Here is a 22,500-nt window from a genome sequence, read left to right as displayed (position 1 = left end):
TCTTCAGTCTCAACAGGGACACTGTATTGATTATTGCAGAAGCCCTCAAAGAACTACTGAACTGAAATCACCAGGTAAACCACGAGGTGCAAGTGGGGGTGGGATTCCAAACACGTGAACTGACGCGAAAGGAACCAACACCATGAAGAAGGAGCACAAGGCCCGACTGCAGGCTCACTACACCTTCCTGGTGGATAACTTGGAGCCTGACCCGCTGCTGGACCTGTGCTTCCAGGGAGGGGCCCTCACGACTGTGGACATGGAGCGGCTCCGGGCGGAGAAGTGCCGGCCCAGCAAGGTGGAGCTCTTCCTGGACATCCTCCTCTGCAAAGAAGACGAGGACCGCAGCTACCAGGTGTTCCGCAAGGCCCTGGAGGCCCCCGAGATGCTGCCCAACCAGGGCCGCTTTCTGGCGCAGAAGCTGGACCTCACGGAGCTTCCCGAGGACGTTATTGAAGGTGTGTGTGTGTGTGTGTTGTGCAAAGACTGGATTTCAAGGACCTCCCCGAGGAGGTTCCAGAAGGTGTGTATGTGCGTGCGTGTGTGTGTGTGTGTGTGTGTGTGTGTGTGTGTGTTATGCGTGTGTTATGCGTGCGTGCGTGCTTGTGTGTGTGTGGTGTGTGTGTGTGTGTGTTTTGCAAAGGTTGGACCAAACAGACTTTCCCCAGGAGGTATATGAATGTGTGTGTGTGTGTGTGTGCGCGCGCGCGCGTGCGTGTGTTTTGGAGGAGTGCCTGGGCCTGTGTGCTGCAGTTGTGAGTATATATGGGGCAGGGTGAATAGTGATTGGCGCGTGAGTCACTCAGAGTGAATGTTGATTTGGAAACGCAAATTACCTCCCTTGCACTGTGCCCTGAACGTGGACTGAATGTGTCCGCTGAAGATTATTTGAACCAAAATGTTTCGTTTTGTTTGATTTTTCTTTTACTGACTAATTCATTGGTTGACGCCTCTGTTAGTGACATTGTTGAAATGTCCACAAGAATCAGGAGACAACTAAAGAGCTTAACTTTACGAGCTTACGTTTTTACTTCAAATCAGTTTGTAGTATTGTATTGGTGGATAGTGATCATGTTTTCCACTTTTATGTCTTCATGTGCTCTTGTGTTGTATAATGCACCAGTATATATGTACCGTTTCATGTGAGGCGCTTAGGAGAGTTTGCGAATTGTAAGTAAAATAAATTATCATTGTTAATATCATTATTATCATTGATTTAAAATTGTTCGGTTCTAAACATCAGATTGTCTTTAAATCCACTTGTGTACATTTATTTTGGAAACTAAATACCAGCTGTCTTTTTGTCCAGACACCCGACAAAAAGCGGAGATTAAACAGATCCTTGGAGACCTCCTGGTGGTGCGGGAGGAGAGGAGATGCCCCAAGACTGCCCTCATGAGGGTTCTCAGGCATCAGCTGAGGTGCAGGAAACGGAGACTGGTTGTCTGCGAGCAGGATGTGCTCTGCCTCGTGAGCGACGTCTTCCCGGATGTGGAATTCCGCCGGAACAAGAAGGGAAACGTGTATCCTTTTTTTTTTTCTTTTCTATCCTTGGGTTTGTTTGTTTTTTTCTCTCTTCTTAATTTTAAATTGTATGCACGAGTTTTGCGCCTAGTTATTTTTATGCATCTGGAATGTTACGAGTAGATTATATTATGTATACATATTAAATTACATATATATATATGCATATATATACATATATATATTTATATGTATTGTGTGTGTGTGTGTGTGTGTGTGGTTGTTTCAGTGGCCTCATTGTGTGCATGCGTGACAATTCTGTACGTAGGCTACATGATCTTCGCGACGGTTCTGTATGAATGATTTTCTTAAGTGTCCTCTTTTGACTCACTTGTGTATATATAACCCGGTGTTTGGTTGTCTGTGTGTGTGTGTGTCGTGAGCATTAACATTGCCAATTTCTCTGGAAATACTTTGTCTGTCAATAACAAATTTGGCTTAAACATAGTATGAAAAAAATCTTCTCAGTCATACCAATAACAGGTTGTAAGTCTCCCGAATTAAGCTGTATCTCCGGATCATCAATGGTTTATTTCGTTGAGAATCTTTTCCGAAATCCGAAAATTCTAAAAACCGCATCCCACTGCGCTGCAAGAAGCGTTTGGTGAGAAGAGAGCATGACCTCGTTTTTCTCGTTCACAATTAAAAGGAAAGAAATACAAACTATGTACAGAACACATACAACGATACCAACTACACCATCGACGTGTGTACTGCAAACAAATATTCTAAAGTGGACATTGAATTAACTGGAATGAACATAAACGAAAAATTGAATCGATCGTTCTCTCAGCCCGTTGTAGACTGGTTCGTGCAGATCTAGAGATCTACCATGTATTGCGATTGGCTACGATGTGCCTGAAGTGATGACAACGTCTCCTTTACCTCCGAAATAAAAGAATTATCGAGATATACAAAAACACACACAAAAACATGCTTTAAACAGTGTTATTACGTCTAATACAATGACCTTTATTTATCACAGGAAGAAGAAAACAGCAACATTGTTTTAAATATTAAAATTAGGCAACTGACGTCAGATAGGCCTACACTGCAGCAATGGGGATTCGTCTGCTTGCTTCGGAGCTGAACATGCATGGTTGGATTCGGCTCAAATGGTTTTTTTGTTTTGTTTTTGTTGTTTGTTTTTTTTCTTCTTCTCCCAAGCTTATTTCATGTATGGTATTTAATACAGAACACTTTAAAACTATTTTTTAATCACGTTTTTTTTCTACTCAAGATTCCTTTACTGGATAAAGCGCGAAGCACAATTGAGTCTTGAATGCTTTGCCTCTTGTGTATATTTGGTATTTGCAAGTGGTCTTACTGTGTGGGTAATTTTCGTCCGCGATCTCTTTCTATGGATGATGCGATTATGTGTGTAGAGTTGTTGTTTCATTATATGGTTCTGTGTGTGGCCTTTTTGTATCAACTGCATGAACGTTTTTCGTGACGACATTTTCCACTGATTTTTACGTCATTCGAGACATTCAACAACAATTTACTTTATCTTAATACTTGCTATTCGTGTTTAACTGAAAGAAGGATAAGTCCATTGCACAGAACAGAAGAAATGGATAACATGAAGGAATGATGTTCACACGAGCCAGCACTACCAATGTTGATATCAATGTATTATGGCTGTTTGTCAACCAGCCACCATGGCTAACAAGCGAGTCTAAATCCCAGCAAAGATGGGGTTGGTTTTTGTCTCGGCCTGTGGCCACAGCTCCTTCCCAGAGTTGAATGTGCTGTAGGCTCAAATGGGAAAACTGGGTCACACAGTGGATGAACATTCACGTGCAGTACACTGTACAGCTGTGTCACGTTGCCCCCCAAAACTAACCAGGACCTGTGTAGCAGCATCGTCGTCACCCTAATCCATCAGCATCAGTTCAGATACATACCCATCGCCTTGCCTGGGGTGAGTCCCTGTCAAGGAATTCGATGTGATCATAGTCATGGAAGACTTATGTAAGGGACCACTGTTCTAAAGATAGTTGGATAGCGCATACCTTCTTTGAGTCCCATTGCAAGCTGAAGCCAGCGGAAGTGTTCAATCAGCCATTTTGCTACTCGTGTCAGTACAGCGCGAAGCGGAAACGTCATATATGTAGCCGAGCGCTCAGCTGGCTACGATGACTGTTTCACGGCAAGCTTTCACTTGCTTGCAGCGTTAGTTTAGCTGACATTCCTATGTGTGCCTCCACAGCAAGTTTGTGCTACGTGTCACTGCACTGTTTTCCTGTAATCACTTTGGTAAATAAAGTATTGGCTGATATCAATCAAGACACAACATTTGGCATGTTGTGGGGGCAAGCATAACACAATTTCATTGAAGATACTCGGTTAAGTTTCAGAAACTACCACCAGTTAGCAGAAGACTTCTTAACAGACTGACAGCCATATGCGAGTCTCAATATGGCGTCCAGTTCGCTTCAGCTTTCCTGGCCAATGAACTATCCATCTATTCTTAGGCAGTGGTAATGGATTTGGTGGTGATCTCCACTCTGGAGGTGATGCTTGCTCAATGTGGCTCTGCAACGAAGCGATCATTCTCGTCACTTCCTAAGTGGTGTCCCGCGGTATTCTGTTGAGTCAGAACAGGCACTTAGGCATCGCAGGATCCCCTCTGGTGTGTGGTCTCCGGGTGACCTAACACCGATATTTCCCTGTGGACTGCTGGCGTTGAGAGTGCGTCAGATGAGGCATTCTGGGTCTGGCTGTGTACAGCTGATTCGGGATAAACGGCGTGGAAGTCATGCCACTGACATGGTGTAGACGATGGGACAGAATACTTTTTTTTAAATTTAACAATAAAAAACAAACAAAAACACGTGCAAATCACGGTGCAGTATTCAGCAGTCTACAGGTTGTTACTGGTGTGACTTAGTTCAATGATTCATGATCTGGAAATATATTGGATTCTTTTATATATATATATATATATATATATGATTTTTGTAGATATTTAATGCTTCCTCGGTTTTTGTTTCTTCGTTTTTTGTTGGTTTTGTTGTTATTCTTTTTTTATTTGTTCTTTTTTTCGTTTATTTCATTTTCTTTCTGTTTCTCTTTGTCTCGTTTCTTTTTATTCTTTCCTTTTCCTTAAATGCATGATTTGTTTAGGTTGTTATGATCCTTAATTTGGTGCAAGATGTACGATGATTGGTATACATTTGAAGGAAATGGCACAAGGAACAGTTCCAACATCAGACTCGGGTAGGTGATTACAGGGCTACAGGAGGCCTTCGTTCGTTAGTTACACACACACACACACACACACACACACACATTTGATATTGTTTAAAGTGGAGATACATTAACTTGAAGACACACACACACACACACACACACACACACACACACACACACACACACACATTTGATATCGTTTAAAGTGGAGATACGTTAACTTGAAGACACACACACACATACACACTTGGTGCTTTCAGCAGTCCATCTTTTTTTTCTTTTCTCTCATTCTCACATTCAGACGAAGCAAGCTCGTCGTCCATTCTTGAAGACGTATCCGAAGAGAGAGTGGCTGCTGTGATGAAGACTCAGCTGGACAGGCTGGGCCTTGATGTGACGCTTGCAGACAAGCTGGAGGAAGAGGAGATTGACGGGGAAGCTTTGAAACTGCTGGATGGAGAAAGGCTAAAGATGCTGTACCCGATGCTCAAGATGGGGAAGATCATGAAGATCATGGAGTGCGTCAAACGTACGCTGGAAGAACTCTGTAAACAGCCTTCGCCATCAGTACCAGACAGCACACCGCCTATCTCTCCCAGGAAACTGGAAACCTACAGGGCGTTCGACACGCAACCCAAGCGATCGGATGTATACGAAAAGGGTCACGTTTTGCCCAATGAATCTTTGCGGCCAGGAGGAAATCTTCTGGAACCACTGCACAAATACCGCATCATTAGTACATGTGATCCAGCTGCACTTGCCAAAGAAACAGTGACGTTTGCTGCAGCATGCATGAACGAAAGAGTCAATGGAACGATACATTTCGGAGTGAGAGGAAGACAAGACTGTGGCCCCAAGGAAATAGCGGGAGAAATTGTAGGGATGCAGGTGAACGAAACTCAGTATAACCTTGCGGTTACTGATGAAATCTATAGTTCATTTTTTCCTGATCAAGTGGACGTTGCCCTTGCTTGTATTCGAGAAGTAGTTTGTATCCCAATCTTGCACAAAGATGATGCTGACAGATGCCTTTCTGTTGTTGAAGTAGATGTGGTCCCTAGGACAGAACTGGTCACAGACAAAACGTTTTACTTAAAACCACACCAGGACAGGAATGCACGACCCAAACTGTTTCGATACATGCAAGGAAATGCAACTGAAATTGAGGGAAAAGATCTGTCTGATTTCTTGGATTACAAGAAAACATTATATGAGCTGCGAAAAGAGAGTGAAACGAGTTTCCAGAAGAGCATGTATCGAAAGCATCTACACAACAAACTGCATCACTTGCTGACGGGAGGATATAAATATGCTGATATCTATCCCGTGGTCTTCCTGAGTCCCTGTTCTGATGAAATGACAGATGAGTATTTGCTGGAAAACTTCAGATGTCTGAAAAGTGTGGACCCGATTGCTGTCTTTGACTTTGATCCATTGAACGATGGCTTGCATTCTCATCCTACGGGGTTGTACACCATGATGGAGCGTCAGTTGAGTCAGGTTCACAAAACATTGACGACAGACAACTTTGATGAAAACAGTGAAGAAAACAAAAACTCCACTGGGAATACCTTCGGCAAACTCCATGACGACATTTGCAACTCTTCTTTGCGAACGTGGATTTTCTGCAATGGGTATGGTCCTCTTGGAAAGAGAGAATTCCAGCCAGCTGAATGGATCCGGAAAAGGGCTCTCGGATTCAAGGAAGCCCTCCGTTTCTATGAGAAGCAAATACCCAAAGAAAATGCCAGAATCCTGATCTTTGTTTTATCTAGTTGTTGCGATGTGCTGCTCCCTGCTCTGGAAGAGGTGTTTGCCAAGTTTCCAGATCAGTGGATCCTGATTGCTGAAAATGAGAAAGCTGTGCAAACTTTGGTGTCAGAGCTTCGACGGAGAGCCTATGTTGACAAAGAGGCATTGGAAGAAAGATCCGTTACTGGTATGCCCTGGTCACATGTCAATCAGAGTATCATGAGCATCTTTGGATACAGTTCCGGAAACGGATGCAAGTTAGTGTCGTCAAGTGGATCAACTGTTCTTTTGAAGGAAAGAAAAAAGAATGAATGGTCTGACCTAGAAATACTCAGTACAAATCAGTGTTCAGACGAAAGAGATGATTTGCTCAAAAAGGGGGATGACGACGATTTGCGAGCCAAAAACAGACAAACTGAGGAAGAATATTACCGTGGAGCGCAAGTCAGCTGGTGGAACTTCCTTTTCAAGAAACATGTTCTTGAGAGAGAGCAGGTGAAGGAGCTGCAAGAGATGGCTGAGGATTACCTCAGTGGCAACAACATACCGAAAAATGAACGTGTTGGAGTCGTGAACCTGTTCCACCAGCCTGGAGCTGGGGCCACCACAATAGCTCGGCAGGTCTTGTGGAACCTGAAGAGCAAGTATCGATGCTGCGTTGTGAAGCAGATCACTGACCAAACAAGCGATCACATTGCAAATCTTCGAGGGTTTGAAGAAGAACAACAGTCTGCCTTGCCACCTATTGTGCTTGTTGACAATGAGGATATTGACAAAATCTGCCAGCTTCGTTCCCAACTGAACGAGAAAGCAAGACGTTTGGCGAGAGGGGGCAAGGCCGTCCACAATGTGTTCTGCGTTTTGATTGTCTGTCGCCGCATCACACACCGCTTCAGCAAAGGAAGAGCCATCCCATACCAAGACAAAGCTTGTGTGATGCTCGACCACGAGTTGAAGCCAGAAGACATCCAGTGGTTTCAGGACAAATACAAGGAACTTGAAGCAAGGCACAAAGAAAAACAGGGGCTTAACCCAAAGCTCCTATTTTCGTTCAACATTTTGAAAGAAAATTTCAATCCGGCATACATGCAGCGCATGGTTGGTGAATTCGTCAGTGAAATTCACGATTACAAAGAGAAAAGATTGCTCAGGTTCGTGGCTCTCATCAACAGTTTCGATATTTTCTTTCAGACAATTCCAGTGAGTTGTTTCAATGCAATCATGTGCCCCCCACAAGACCAACGGAAAGATCGACCAGAACTTGGAAAGAAAGTCTTCTCCAGAGGTGAAATTCATTGGGCATCGAAACTGAGCCAGTCGCTGAATGTTCTTCTGAATAGAACATCCAAACCATTCTATGGAAAAGACATCAAAGCCATAAGAATTGTCAACAATAACCTTTCCAAGAAAATTCTGGAAACCCTGATTCAGCTTGAGGAAGAGAGTGTGAGTGACGTTATTCTGGATCTTCTGCAAAGCGACATCTTCAAGAGGAGCAACGAATCCTGTGTGCAAAGCCAGCTTGGGAAACTTGTCCGAGATGTTCTGAAAACCAGGAGAACAACAGGGAAAGGACGCGAGAAATTCTCTCCCCTTATTCTGAGAATTGGGGAAAAAGAAGACTACATGCAAGCAGCTAAAGTTCTTGAGGCAGGCTTTGAAGTTTTTGAGGACCCCATGCTTGCTCAGCAGATCGCTCGTGTGTACATACACATCCAAGAGTATGAGCAAGCTGAACGTTTTGCACGGATTGCCATTGACATGGAACCAGCAAACTTTTATCTCTTCGACACCCTGGGCCAAATCTACAAGCAAAAGCTTCTTGGCATGTGGGACTACGTGGTGAAGAGTAGAGAAACACTGGAAGGTGACAGAGCCAAAGAAATTCTGGACGTGGCATTCACAGCTTTGGATATCTTCCGTGGCGAGCAGTCACTGAGTGATCAAGCCGTAAACTTAGACTACACCAACTGTGGTCTTATGTTTCAGCTTCATGTCATTTCTACTTTGATTGACATCTGTCGATTTCTGCAGCCATTCAAGCGCAACAGCCAGCTTCTTCACAAGTTTCTTGTAGACATGACGTTTGTCCCAGATGAGCTGAAGTCTGTGTTGGGGGAAGATAATGTTCACAAGCTGAAGATGTTATACAGTGAGTCTCAAACACCTCTCAAGCGCCTTGAGGATGAAGAGATTCAGCTGAAAGATGACCCAGCATACCAAGAGAGCACCAGCTTCATGAGAAATGCTGAGAACTATCACATGCTGAGCAAAATCAAAATTCGTCTGCTTGCAATATTTGGTGAGAACACAGATGACATTCCAAAGAAACTGAGCCCAGAAGACGCTTGTGAGTACAGGCGGAGAGTGGTGATGAGAAAAGGAGGAACATCCTTGCTGTCCATCAGGAAACTACGAGAAGAAAGGGATGCAAGAAAGAAATTTGAAAGCATGTATGACATGATCCACGCCAACGTGAGCACTGATTTCTGCACTGCTGAGGATCTTCGGTCACTTCTGAATTTGACAATTGCACGGCTTTCTGTGGACAGGAACTGTGTTCAGCTGTTATCTGTGAGCGATGCAATGAACTGGGCATTGCACTTGTATGACAAAGCAATGTCATTTCAACAGCCAAACGTGGAGGCCTGTCTGTTCCTCGTTATGCTTCACTGGCCAACTGATTGGAGAAGGCAGAATAATCTTCCTCTTTGCCCATGCAGCAAAGTCAAAAATTGCATTGAAAGATGGAAAGGAGCTTTTCGGGAAAACCACCCAGCACAGAAACGCAAACGTCCAGATCGACACAAGCCCACCACTTTGTTTTTTCTTGGCAAAGGTCAGGGCTTTGATGAAATCGTTTTCTACAGTGAATTTGAACACCTGCAGTCCACAGACGGGGAGGGCATTTGGGACAAGGGAGAAGTCAAGTGTAGGTTGAAGCAGCTGAGAGGAACGCTTCACTACGGAGGCAAATCGGTGTCAGTCAAACTTCCCTCAGCCGATGATGGTGGTACCCGACTGGAAATCTGCACCTCCTTGCCCATCACTGACAAGTCCATGTGGAACAGAACTGTGTCTTTTGTGCTGGGCTTCTCGTGGTCAGGCCCCAAGGCCTATGACGTGAACCAGGACGTCAGTGAGGAGGAGGACCAGGACCCTCCACAGCCAGTGCCAGCCCCTGCCAGGACCAGCGAAGCGGGCATTCAGCGAGTCACACACGAAGACATGATGGCCCAGGAGACCAGGTTCTGGCAGCAACACAACAGTATTCTTGACGAGCTGGAGAAGATCAAAACGAGGCGCAGGGCGATGAGCACAAACGAGGTAAGATCCTTGCACACCCACCACACTTTCATAACAAATGACTACGTGTGTAAACTGAGCATCAATATCAACACGAAAAAGGAACAACAATGTTCAGTTCTTGAATTCCATTCAGATGATAAAAGATTAAATGAACAATTTCTGCATATGGTCGAATCAGGCATTGAACAGTAATGCGTTCGGCAAGAATTCAAAGCAGACTCGTCAACACGATGATGGCCACATGTTATCAGTGTGTGCGCGGCCCGACATTTGGCAGAATCACAGCTCCGCATCGACGGTTGTAGAAGCGAACCAGGCAGTACACGAACCCACGCCTACTTGATGACCTGACAGAACTACGTGGGAGGGGGGAGGGGGAAGTGCGCAATATTAGTCTGGCAGTATTTCATCAAAATTCACCCCCGCCTGCAGTAATTGCTTTAAGTTTTGCTGTCTTTTAACAATCGCAGTTTCAAACGTTGGGGGAGGGGATAGGAGGAGGAAAGTTGCCTTGTCGGGGCGGTCAGTGACGTTGCCTGTCACTGTAAAACTTGATAAAAGTGATGAAACCATGAACACGTGGGACACGTGCAGCTCGTGAATATTTACATCATTCACCACGATTCGAGTTCTTTCACCAGCCTGCAGTTTTCCAAGAGCCCTTTCACTAAGTTCTCAGGGAAGTCGTGGCATTGCGTTGCAATCCAGAAAACGTTGAACAAGTTCGTTGGTTGGGGGTTCTCTGATTCAGGAACAAGCAGAAAACTCACAACTCAGAATCAATAGTTGATCTTAGCCGGGTGTTCCGATGGCCGAGCGACAGCTGTGAATTCAGTTCACTCACAGCCTGACCAACCATAAACTTTGCTATACCATTTTTACTGATGAAGATGATGTGAAACCATCAATATAGCCAGGCTAATTAATTTTTTGCATGAGTTGTGAAAAAGTCTTCTGTAAGAAGAAAAAGCTCATACACAGATCCTGTGGAGCCATTTCCTCAGAACAAAAGCTCGGTGTCTATTTTCATGGTTGCTCCCCTTACGTGCTGCCCACGTCTGTTTGGCTTGAGAGAGCCGTCGTCAGTATACCACGAACGTGTTGCACGAGCCGCACACTTTTGACAAAAAGCTTTTCAATTCACAGTCGTGGACAGTTCTGAGAATTTTCGCTTTTCCTGTTGGAAAAGCCATTGCTAAATTTTCGTGTTTTAGTGACGCTCAGTTGCTGATCTAAGTAGTTATGAGGGTCTTGATTATTTCAAAGAGATACTCACTCACACAATGTTTATTACTATCTCACACAATGTTTGTTACTAACTCACACAATGTTTATTACTAACTCGACACACAATGTTTGTTACTAACTCACACAATGTTTATTACTAACTCGACACACAATGTTTGTTACTAACTCGACACACAATGTTTGTTACTAACTCACACAATGTTTATTACTAACTCACACAATGTTTGTTACTAACTCACGTAATGTTTGTTACTAACTCTCTCAATGGTTGTGTGAAGTTTGTGCTTCAATCACATAAAAGGTGTGAAGTAGATTTTTGAAAAAAAATCTAAACAGAGTTTTTGTTGTCGTACCTTACAGCATTTGTGCTAACAAATAGACCTGGGGGGGGGGGGGGGGGGGGGGCATAGATTAAGGGGAAAACAGGGATGACCAACAAATAGTAGAGTGGTAACTCTCTCCATTCACAAGGTACACAGCTTACAAGTTCGTGCTGCTTACGCTACCGATTCAGCTGGCATACAGGTAATTAAAAGGTACATTGGAACAAACCCAGACACTTCCTCTAAAAAGGAAGCGCCGGGCCTGTCCTCATACCGATCATCTGACATGTGCAACCAGCAGCAAAGACAGAAGAAATGTGCAAACAAATCAACTTTTTATTCAAGACTGGCATAGCCTCTTTAATCCTGAACAAGCCACACAGAACACATGAACAATACAGAACAAACACATGACAGCCTCAGTGGTTTTTCAACTGGAAATTAACAGTGAGGCCAGGAGATGAAATGATGAACAAATAGTAGAGTGGTAACTCTCTCCATTCACAAGGTACACAACTTCAAGTTAGTGCTGCTTACGCTACCGATTCAGCTAACACACAGGTAAATAAAACAGGGATGACCATTTCAGTTAAAGCGTATTGTAGCGGGCAATCTGTCGTTGAATGGAAATGAATGAAGGAATAATATAACAAGTATTGCGAGAGTTTTAAGACTGGACAAGGCAAAAATATAACTGATCTGTTCATGGTATAAGTATTGTAATTTAAAAACAAGAACAGTTTTTCAGTATTCTTTGCATGCAAAGTGTGTTGTCAGTTCATAGCAATCAAGATTCAGTCCAGCACGAAAGGTGTTTTTTGTGTGTTTTTTTCCAAGCGAAAACGGTGCATACATATTCAAAATGGGTGGAACTGGGGGAGGGAGACAGACAGAGACAGAGAGGAAGACAAGACAAGACAAGACAAATTTCTTTTTTGAGGATAATAGATAAGCACATGTGTGTGTGTGTGTGTGTGTGTGTGTGTGTGTGTGTGTGTGTTTACATCCAGTCCCAGACAGAGACAGACAGACGTGTACAGCTGAAGACAAAGCATCATAGTGATGAATAAGCTAAAACTGCAGTGTGGAAAAATATTCTGACCAACTGATTGTGCAATGTGTTCTGGGCCACAGGAAGCCGCCGAGAGACTTGAAGAGGCTGAAGAGAAGCAGAAGAAAAGGCTCCGGGACCTTCTGGAAAAGAGGAGGAACGTTTTGCAGGCCTCGGACTGAGAGCTCTGCACGTGACATCGTTCTTTTTCCCATCTGCCTATGTGCTTCCTGTGATTTTGTTGCCGGATGTGCTGTTTGTGTTGAGTTGTATGCATCTGTGATGATTTTTTTTGTGTGTGTGTTTTTCGTGATGCCTTGTTCCTTGATGTTTAATTTTTTTTTTTTTTTTTTTTTTTTTTTTTTTACTAATCTATTTTTGACAATGCTGAATGTGATGTGCTCTGTTTTGCTGTGATTTGGGGCTGTGATGGTGCCTGTGTTGTTATTTACATATTTTCATGTCATGGATGTCAGTTCTCTGATGTAACAGCAGTTATTTATGATTTCGAATGACCGTGCAAAGCACGCCAACTTCGGACACAAAAAGAATACCTGTCTGAAGGGTTTTTTTGTTGTTTTGCTGATGTTTGTGAATAAGAAGAATTATAAACCAAGACGGGGTAGAGGTTGTATATAATTACATTATGTGAAGGTAAGGAGTTGTTCGTGTTTTATTTTCCTTCTTTTTCGGTTACCCGCTTGATGATGATATTAATTTATTTTGCTTAACTCCCACGCTGTTGGTCATGGTTCATTTATTGCTACAGCGCCTTTAGCATCGTGATGTTGTTACCTCAGCTAAAGCACTGTGATATACACCATTATTCATTTTATGTATTGAACATGGTTCCTTTCTTTCTCTCATCAGCTTCAGCACTGTGATGTTCACCGCCATTGGTGACTGATCTTTCTAGTCAACCACTGTGATGTTATTCATATTTCATATGTATTTCAATATATATATATATATATATATATGGGTGTGTGTGTGTGTGTGTGTTCTGTTTGTTGTTTCATCAGCCATCTGTACGTCTTTTCAATTACGCGTTCATTTGTTTCATCGTCAAAGCATCAGTTAACCTTCATGCCAAGCAACAAACAGTGCCATATGCTGTTGACGTCCTTCAAACGCCAGATCGTAGCCCATCAGTATTCCTGGTAAAGAAATATTTTGACCAGTTGGAAGCCGAAGGTGTGTTTTTTTACCCGACGTGGTTGCTTTGCATGATAATAACTTCTAAACTGGTAGCTTTAAAGTTTGCTTCTGACCTTGTTTCTTGTCTTGAATAATTGCTTGGCTGTATTGCTCGTCAACTTTGGATAAAAAGTGTTGTTTGGATATGAACTATAAAAGTAAAAACCTGTTATTGGTTGGGGGTTTTTTTTTTCAACCCTTAAAAAGATACAAGAAAAAGGTCAATGAGTAGGATTTGTGAGAGAAAAGCAAACCGTGTTATCGTCCACTTTCGAATTTTCAAATAAAATATAGTGTTTAAAATGAATTCTTTATTAACGCTACTACAAAATTGGTTCATTGATAAATTTTAAGAATTATGCAAAATAGATAAACATTGTGGGCATAATATAAGTTTTTGAACGTTTAGTACAATACAAAGCATCAAAGTTTGAAAAAAAATTGAAAAGAAATTTTGTGAGGCATGTTTATGATTGAATCTATCAGTGCAGTTTATTTGAAGACAACGACATCTACCTCATTCGAAAATGGTGTGGAACCCACCAAAATTTAAAATCTTAGGAGTGTGGTTCACTGTTGATTTAGAAGAATGTGAGGAATTAAACTATAAAGACAAAATGTCTGAAATTAGAATGTTATTTAGAATATGGATAAAAAGGCCGATTATCCCTTTAGGAAGGATAGCTGTTCTCAAGTCATTGATTTTATCAAAAATAACCCAGTTATGGATGTTTCTACCAAATCCACATGATGAATATATTGATGAGCTGCAGAAGGCATGTTTTAAGTTCATTTGGAACAAAAAACAGGATCGAATAAGTAGAAAAACGGTAATTAAAAGTACAAGATTAGGAGGATTAGGAATGGTTGACATCAAACAATTTATTAAAGGTCTTAAACTGAGCTGGATACGTAAATTAAAGTTTTCAAACCATAAATGGACATTAATAATAAAAGAAAGCAATCCAGTTATTGAAGATATTGATAGATATGGACCCTGCCTACCAACACCTAATGACAAGAATAAGTTTTGGATTCATGTTTTCCAAGCCTACAAAGAATTTTGTCAGAAGGTCCCACTATTAAGCAGCAAAGAAGTTTTAGCAGAACCAATCTTTCTGAACCAAAATATTAAAATTTAAAGTAAGATTTTATCATACAGAAACTGGATGGAAAAGGGGGTCTGGAATATTTCTCATCTAGTGCATGGGGACAGTAGTTTCCTTTCCTATGAAGATTTTAGTCAAAAGCATGGAAATATAACAAATTTCCTTACTTTAAATGGTTGCATAAGGTCAGTTAGAAATTATATAAAAAACCTGAACATTGAAATTGATAATAACATTGCTTTGCAGATGAGAAAATCATTACAAATGATATATTCAGTGAAAAAAGGAACAAAAGTTTATTAGGATACTCTAGTTAAAAACAATACGACCCCAAAATGCTGTAAGAAATGGAACGATTTGTTGCAACTGAACATTAATTGGAAACAGACATTTCACAAAATACACAAAATAAGTGACGTCAACTTAAAATGGTTTCAAATAAGAATAGTTCATAGGATTATTGCAACAAACAGATCTCTGAAACAGATGAATATCTCTCATAATGATAATTGTAGCTTCTGTGGATCACATCCAGAAACCATTGAACACCTTTTTTGGAGATGTGAGATTGTACAGAGATTTTGGACTGCTTTCCAAACTGATATTAATAACAACTGCAATAATGTATACAATGCCCAATTATGTGTAGAATTAGTTTTATTTGGAAACTCAGATACATTTGCTACAGATGACATTTTAGATTTCATTATTTTACTTGCCAAAAACTTTCTGTACAAATGCAAACTCAATACATTTAAAACACAGCTCAGATACAGATACAAAATCGAAGAACATGCATCTTATATACTAATGAACCATCATGCTTTCCGTACAAAGTGGAACAGTTACCTTCCAATTATGGAAACTTTTACTTAATCACAATTTCGCATGTTCCATTGTTATCATTCTGTGTAACAGTCCTTACTTTGTACTAACAGGTCTTTATTTATTTCTTATATGTATTATTTGTTTATTCTTTGAACTTTTATGGTTGTTGTTGTCTTTACAATGTGATTAACTACAAACTTTATTTTCCAATAATGTAGAAGTGGTTTACTCATGCTCATTATTATTATGATATTATAATGCCACCACTCGCTTTCGCCTCACCCTAGATACCATTACTGTAATAGTTGACATAATTGATGCTGTTGCTATGTTACAACTGGTCCAGGGTATTTATTATTAATGTCATCTTAAATCATCATGATTACTACAATCATTAATCTGTAAACATTGATTGATTGAATGATTGGACAAATCTTCCTATTTAAAAAAAAAAAAGTATTTGTTGATGTTGTTGTTGGTGTTACAGGTTTGTTTTGCCTTGTTTAGTCTGTTGTTTTTTGTTTTTTTGTTTGTTTTGTTTTATCTTTCTCTCTGTAGTGGAAGTTGCTACTGTTCGTTTTATATTGTTTGTTTCATACTATTCTCTGTATTATATACATGTTTTTGGAAAAATTTTTAAAAAGTTAAAAAACAAAACAAAAAAACGTTGTGGACATAATATAAGTTTTTGAACGTTTAGTACAATACAAAGCATCGAAGTTTGAAAGAAAATTGAAAAGAGAAATTTTGTGAGGCATGTTTATGATTGAATTTATCAGTGCAGTTTATTTGAAGACAAAGAATGTCATAGATTGACTGTTGTTGTCGTTGATGTTGTTGCCGTGACAGATAAAAAAAAAAGTGTGAATAAGCCAAATGCCTGTAAAAATTTGGACTTGAATTTTGAAAACAAGCTTGAATGGAAGAACATTTATTTCAATACAAGAAAAATCCTACAGATAAGGTTAAAATGGTTCCAGATGAAAATCACTTCTCATTTTCTTGTGACAAATTCTGTTCTGATGAAGATAGGAGAACTCCAAGATGATAAGTGTAGTTTCTGCAAGGAAAAAAAAAGACACCATTGTGCATTATCTATGGGAGTGTAACCATGTACAGCATTTTGGGACAGAATTTGTAAGACATTTCAAAGAAAAGTGTTTACATTGTGACATGCTCACCCTAAATGATACACTTGTTCCTTTTGGACACAACAAAGTGAAAACCGATTGATGTTTCACATAATCATATCTTATTGATAGCTAAATTCTGTGTATACAAATGTAGAATCAATAAAGTAAAACCAACACTACAAATGTTCTTAGAATATGAAGTAGAAACGTGTGCTTTTAACATAATTATGGAGTATAACACATTTGTGCAAAAATGGGCACTATGTACACGTTTAGTACAAGATTAAGCTGTACAATACTATCTTGAAATTACGCTCTTGATTATGTATTGTTCAGCTTACAACAGTTTATGTTGTGGTGGTGGTGTCAGTATTTAGAACATCATTGTGTTTTTACCGTATACTTTCTGCTGATGCACAAAGTATGTATTTTTTTCCCCACTAAACTTATGTCTGAATATAAAATGTCGGGGAAAAAAGGATATATGTATGGATCACTAGACGGACCCGCGGGAACTCCGTCTCTCCATGTCATTAAACTCGGAAATGAACTTGTGAGTTTGACTGCTCTTTTGTAGCACACACACACACACACACACACACACACAGAGAGAGAGAGAGAGAGAGAGAGAGAGAGAATGAATAAATGAATGAATTTTATTTCTAAGGGTAATAGAATAAGCAACAATGTTTTTATTCATCCAGCCCCCAAAGGGAGAAAATTGGGGGGAAATATAAACAAATGAATTGCAAATAGCATCACATAACATGAAACGTGAAAGGAAGTTAAAAAAAAAAATCAAAGCATCACATTCATTACAAATAATGGAAAGGACTACATGGAAATTGTACACAAAAACGCAAACGCACACTTTAGAATAACGTATATGCGCGAAGAAAATGTAGAGAAAATCAGACAGACAGACATATAGAGACACAGAGGGAGGGAGAAAGACGTATTTGAGAACAGTACCATCATATGAATTTCTTAATTCATAGACAGAAATAGCAAAATTTTCCTTCAGATACTTAGTTTCTGTATAGAATTAGCAAAGCTTTCCATCAGATGGTCGTGATACCTTAAAAAAAATTGAAACTTGTATGAACATTGAAACTAGATAGGATGTTGTTCCAGAGACAACCACAGAGTAAGTGAGAGAGAGAGAGAGAGAATGTGGAGAAAGCGGAGTGTGGATGCCTACATGGCGGGTTAAAAACGGTCATACACGTAAACTGAAGCCCATTCGCGTATGTACGAGTGAACGTGGGAGTTGCAACCCACGAACGCAGAAGAAGAAGATTCACTAACTTGATCTCCGTGTTTATCATTCAGTGGATGTATACATATACGGTTCAATATTCACAAACACACCGTCATATGACACACGCAGTTTCACACAACCAAATAACACCATAACAAACACGACCGACAACCACGTTGTACTAGTATCCATCGCAAGCAGTAAGCTTCACATAGTGTTTCAGTGGTCACACACCGAACTATTATCCAAATTCACTCCCTTTCTCCCCATGTAATAGCCTTCAGTAGCGAAAGAAAGGCGGCCATGACACTGAAGCTACTCCACCCCCCATAACCCGTCCCTCCCTCCTCCCGCTCCACCTTTTCGTTCCGCAAGCATTTGGACCAGGTAGCAGGCCCTATAATATATTATTACAATTCCGGGGCCGTAGCAGGTGTTGATGATGACAGGATGAACTTGATTTACAGTCTGCTGGTGGCTGGCTGCTACAGCCCATCAGTGTGCACGACTGACGACAACGAAAATCGATATATATGGACATTCCGAAGGGGTACAGGTAATGCAGATTGAATATAATTATAAGCTCGGTTCACTTATTGTCCCGTGGCAATGCCTTTCCTTTTTCGTTCTTTTTTTCTTTCTTTCTGACTTTTTCCGAGTCTTATTCTCTTCTTTTTTTTTTTAATCTCAACTTTCTTTCATCTATTGAAGTAGACCGGTTCTTTCTTTCTTTTTCCATCCCTTCTTTTTCCGAGTCTTTTTCTCCGTTTTTTCAATTCTTTTATCTGAATTTTATTAATTTATTTTTTTATTAGTTGGCTGGTTCAACTGCCATTGATATTTTCTGTTCATTTATTTATTTATTCATGTAATTTTCATCATTTATTTATGAACCTGTTCGTTTGTGCATGTATGGAACATTATATATATATATACACACACACACACACACACACACACACACACACAAACACACTCGGTCACCCACTATCTCTCTCTAATGAGTCGTTATTGTCGTCATGCCATCATACCATAACTCGACAGTGACCCCATGAGTAGGCCTTTCATTGTGATGTCTTAATTAAGTTATTATGACCACAGTGAACCCATCTTGAGCTTGCCTGCCACGCCTTAGATTAGAATAGTTTAGATCCGCCCGAGCAGAAGGCGTCAAAAAATGTCCCTGGCACTCCGAAACGTCACGCGCACTTTTGTGCGTCAAGTCACTCAATCTTCTCCTTGTGTGTGTGTGTGTGTGTGTGTGTGTGTGAAGATGTGGCGCGTTGACCCGCACAAACACTCAATGCGGCGAGAGCGTATCTGTGTGTGTGTGTGTGTGTGTGTGAATGTGTGTGTGTTTTATCACGCCTTCCTATCTGCAGCGAGTGTGTGTGAGTGTGTGACGTCAGTCCACACAGCTGAATCATTGGTCTTTCCCAACACAGAACACACGCTCTCTCTCGACAGCACAACAGCCGGTGGAAGTTCGTGGTGTGTGCCGCTGGAGTCCGTTTCTCAGTCCGTCCTCTTAAATTGTGTGAGCGGGTCAGCTGCGATTGTTGCCTGGGCTAAGTGACATCCGCTTGGGTTGGGTTTTGTTGTGTTTTTTTTTTAACGATAACCTTTTTGTGAGCGCGTGTCTGAAGTGGAACACCTTCCGACATGGACTGGGTAGTCTACCTCGTCGTCGCTTTCATTAGTTTGGCAGGTAAGGTCGGATGTGTGGTGCGTGTGTGTTCGTTCGAGTGTTGTGCATGATTGTGTGGGTTTCTGGGTTTGTTCGTGCGGTGACAGATCTGATCTGGCTTTCCTGACCAGTGACATTATTTGTCGTTGGTTTTTCGTGTTGTTCGGTCAGTGGCAGTGGGTGAACCGGCTGATCTTCTGCAGTTTCCAGATAAACGGAGGGTGGGGCAGTACCTGTAAATGATTCTGTGGTCGATATCACGTGATGAAAGTTGGCATCAGTTCCTGCGAAAAACTTGACGCAGTCGATATGGCAACCAAGTTCTAATGGCGAACCTCAAAGTCAGAGGCTTGGCGGGTTTATTTAGTAATTTCACATCTGGGTTCTGAGCCAGTAGTTTCGATCTGTTGGTATTTTATACGGTTGGATCGTGTTGGCAAGTATTGCCTTCTCAAAACCTTTGCTGCTTCCATCATTCGGATGAGGAGCCAAGGGAAGTAATCCTCATCTGGCTGGTTTTTCTCTTTCTTTCCCCAAGACCCATTCGCCACCTCCTCCACCTCTCACTCTGAGTCTCCCCCAGTCCGCCCCGCCCCCCATACCCCAACTCAAACCAGAGAAAACAAAGGAAACCAAGATGGTGCAAACAAAGAAAACCAAGATATCATGCCCAACCAGATCCGTGACAGGTCGATTTATTTTTAGAGCTCTATCTCAGCAACAAAACGACCCAAGTTTGATAAGAAAATGATGTTCCCCTCCCACCAGATTGAATATTGGTGATCAAAATTTCCTTTGTTTTTTGTTTCTTTTGTTTCGTTCTTGTCCATTTTCCTAAGTTAAGAGAACTTGAATCAACTTGTGCATATTTTTTTTAGATATTGGATGGTACGTATTTTTTGAGATATTGGATGGATAAGTTTTGACTTTGGTACACACTTGTTGAAGTCAGTTGGTAGGTTAACAGGGTCCATAAATGCAGCGCCGCACCATATTTTATCATATATGCTGATAAATTAAAGTTTTAAACTGTTGACGTTCTTCTGTTGAACACCCTGCGACACACTATACAGTGTCTACAAGAATTAGACCAGGGTGACAAGGCGCAAGATAATGGTTTCGCTTGAGGTGGGGGAAGAGGAGGAGTATTTAAATGCCCCCCATTGTTCAAGTATTCACTGGCATTCATTGTTCTCCAAGGATGTAATAATTTATAATCTGTAGGTGAAGGCATGAAAGAAAGTGAACCAGTGCATTCAGCCTTTTGGGCATTCAAATGCTTTTCGTTTATCCCAAATATGTCAACATGATATATAAAAATTATGAATATCATAATTCATAATATGGTTGGATGCATGTAGGGTTAGTGGAGATCTTTCCCTTGTCCAGCAGTTTTTGCACACTTTCTTACTGACCGCTTGTGAAAAAGTAGAAATAAAATGACAGCCATACATATGACATATACATGTATTACATAATTTTTAGTATACAATAAAAACATATGTATAAAATACATGAATTACATGTATCTTACATATACATACACATACAATTTTTAATTTGTTTTTACATACAAACATACACATAGTATATATTATATACACATAACATTTATGTATCCCTTTCAAAACTACTAAAACTACTGTATAAGGACCAGTTCTGTGTTTGTACTTAGGATGTAGTATCCAGCCTTACAGACTCTTTATGTGTGTTTGTTCTGAGGCTTGTGCTGCTCTACTGCTTCTGTTAAGTCCTCTTCTACAGTATAGTGCTATTAGTAATAAGAGGGTGGGACATGGAACATTATACACATAGTTCTGCTCTCACAAGTGTGAGCTTTTTCAGTGCTGTCTCTGTACTTGTCAGCGTTTTGTTTTCTGTCTGTTTGCCAGTAAGATTGTCTGTCTGTCTGTCTGTCTCTCTCTGTGTGTCTTTGCAGTCTGGGGTAGACATTTGCACTCTTTGTCTTTCTCTCTGTGTCCAGCTGTCTGTCTCTCTCCTGAAAAAAACAAACAAACATGTCTTCAGTCTGTACGATGTCTGTGTCTATCTGTCTGTCGTGTTTGTTTTCCAACACACACACATACATGTATGTATGCTTGTGTAAACACACTTATGTATACTATCTTTCTCTCTGTGTCCAGCTGTCTGTCTCTCTCCTGAAAAACAAACAAACATGTCTTCAGTCTGTACGATGTCTGTGTCTATCTGTCTGTCGTGTTTGTTTTCCAACACCCACACATACATGTAAAAAAATGATGTATGTATGCTTGTGTAAACACACTTATATATACTGTGTGTGTGCACACACAAACTCAAACATGTACATGAACATACACTTACACAGCCATACACACACACACACACATTAACACACACATAAAGTGACACACATAGCACCTGACACTCAAACACACTCACACAAACATACTCACACACCCATGCATACATACAAAACACACACAAGTATGTATACACACACACACACACACACACACACTAACACTAACACTAACACTAACACACACACACCACATAATTGTAAGTTAGTAGGTATGATCATGACTCATAAATTTTACGTTTCAGCTGACGTCCGCATTAGAATTTCCTTATTTCCAGTTCATACTGTACAATGAGTTTTCTGTTAAACCAGAGGAAAAGCAAGAGAGAACCATGTGTATTGCATCACACACAGTGACATATGCACAGACACACTCACACACATTCATACATACATGTATACACACACACACACACACACTGACACACACGCATGCACGCACACAATGTCATACACACACACAATGTTATACACACACACACACACACACACACACACACACACACCACACATAATTATGACAAACACCACACAACACACAC

At 40.8% G+C, this 22,500-nt stretch overlaps 2 protein-coding genes across 4 annotated transcripts in view; both read left to right on the top strand.

Moving 5' to 3' along the window:
* LOC143282760 (sterile alpha motif domain-containing protein 9-like) overlaps positions 1–17,219 on the top strand; it is a 21,933-nt gene extending 4,714 nt beyond the window's left edge. For both annotated transcript variants that reach the window (XM_076588512.1, XM_076588513.1), the window contains exons 2-6: positions 1–458; positions 1,310–1,523; positions 4,682–4,746; positions 5,021–9,798; positions 12,486–17,219. The exon at positions 1–458 is cut by the window's left edge and continues 92 nt beyond it. In XM_076588512.1, coding sequence (XP_076444627.1) covers positions 143–458; positions 1,310–1,523; positions 4,682–4,746; positions 5,021–9,798; positions 12,486–12,584 — 5,472 coding nt within the window. In that variant the 5' untranslated portion in view covers positions 1–142 and the 3' untranslated portion in view covers positions 12,585–17,219. The remainder of the gene's footprint in view (positions 459–1,309; positions 1,524–4,681; positions 4,747–5,020; positions 9,799–12,485) is intronic.
* Positions 17,220–19,364: 2,145 nt separating this feature from the next.
* Positions 19,365–22,500, top strand: part of LOC143282758 (disintegrin and metalloproteinase domain-containing protein 10-like) — a 78,745-nt gene continuing 75,609 nt past the window's right edge. Inside the window, exon 1 of one of the 2 annotated variants that reach the window (XM_076588510.1) lies at positions 19,365–19,638. In XM_076588510.1, coding sequence (XP_076444625.1) covers positions 19,593–19,638 — 46 coding nt within the window. In that variant the 5' untranslated portion in view covers positions 19,365–19,592. The remainder of the gene's footprint in view (positions 19,639–22,500) is intronic. The other variant, XM_076588508.1, reaches the window with a different exon arrangement.

This window comes from Babylonia areolata, chromosome 6, assembly GCF_041734735.1.
Source record: "Babylonia areolata isolate BAREFJ2019XMU chromosome 6, ASM4173473v1, whole genome shotgun sequence".
In the NCBI taxonomy this organism is placed as follows: Eukaryota; Metazoa; Mollusca; class Gastropoda; order Neogastropoda; family Buccinidae; genus Babylonia; species Babylonia areolata.
Note: the sequence above shows the minus strand (reverse complement) of the source record. Positions and strands in the feature narration are given on the sequence as shown.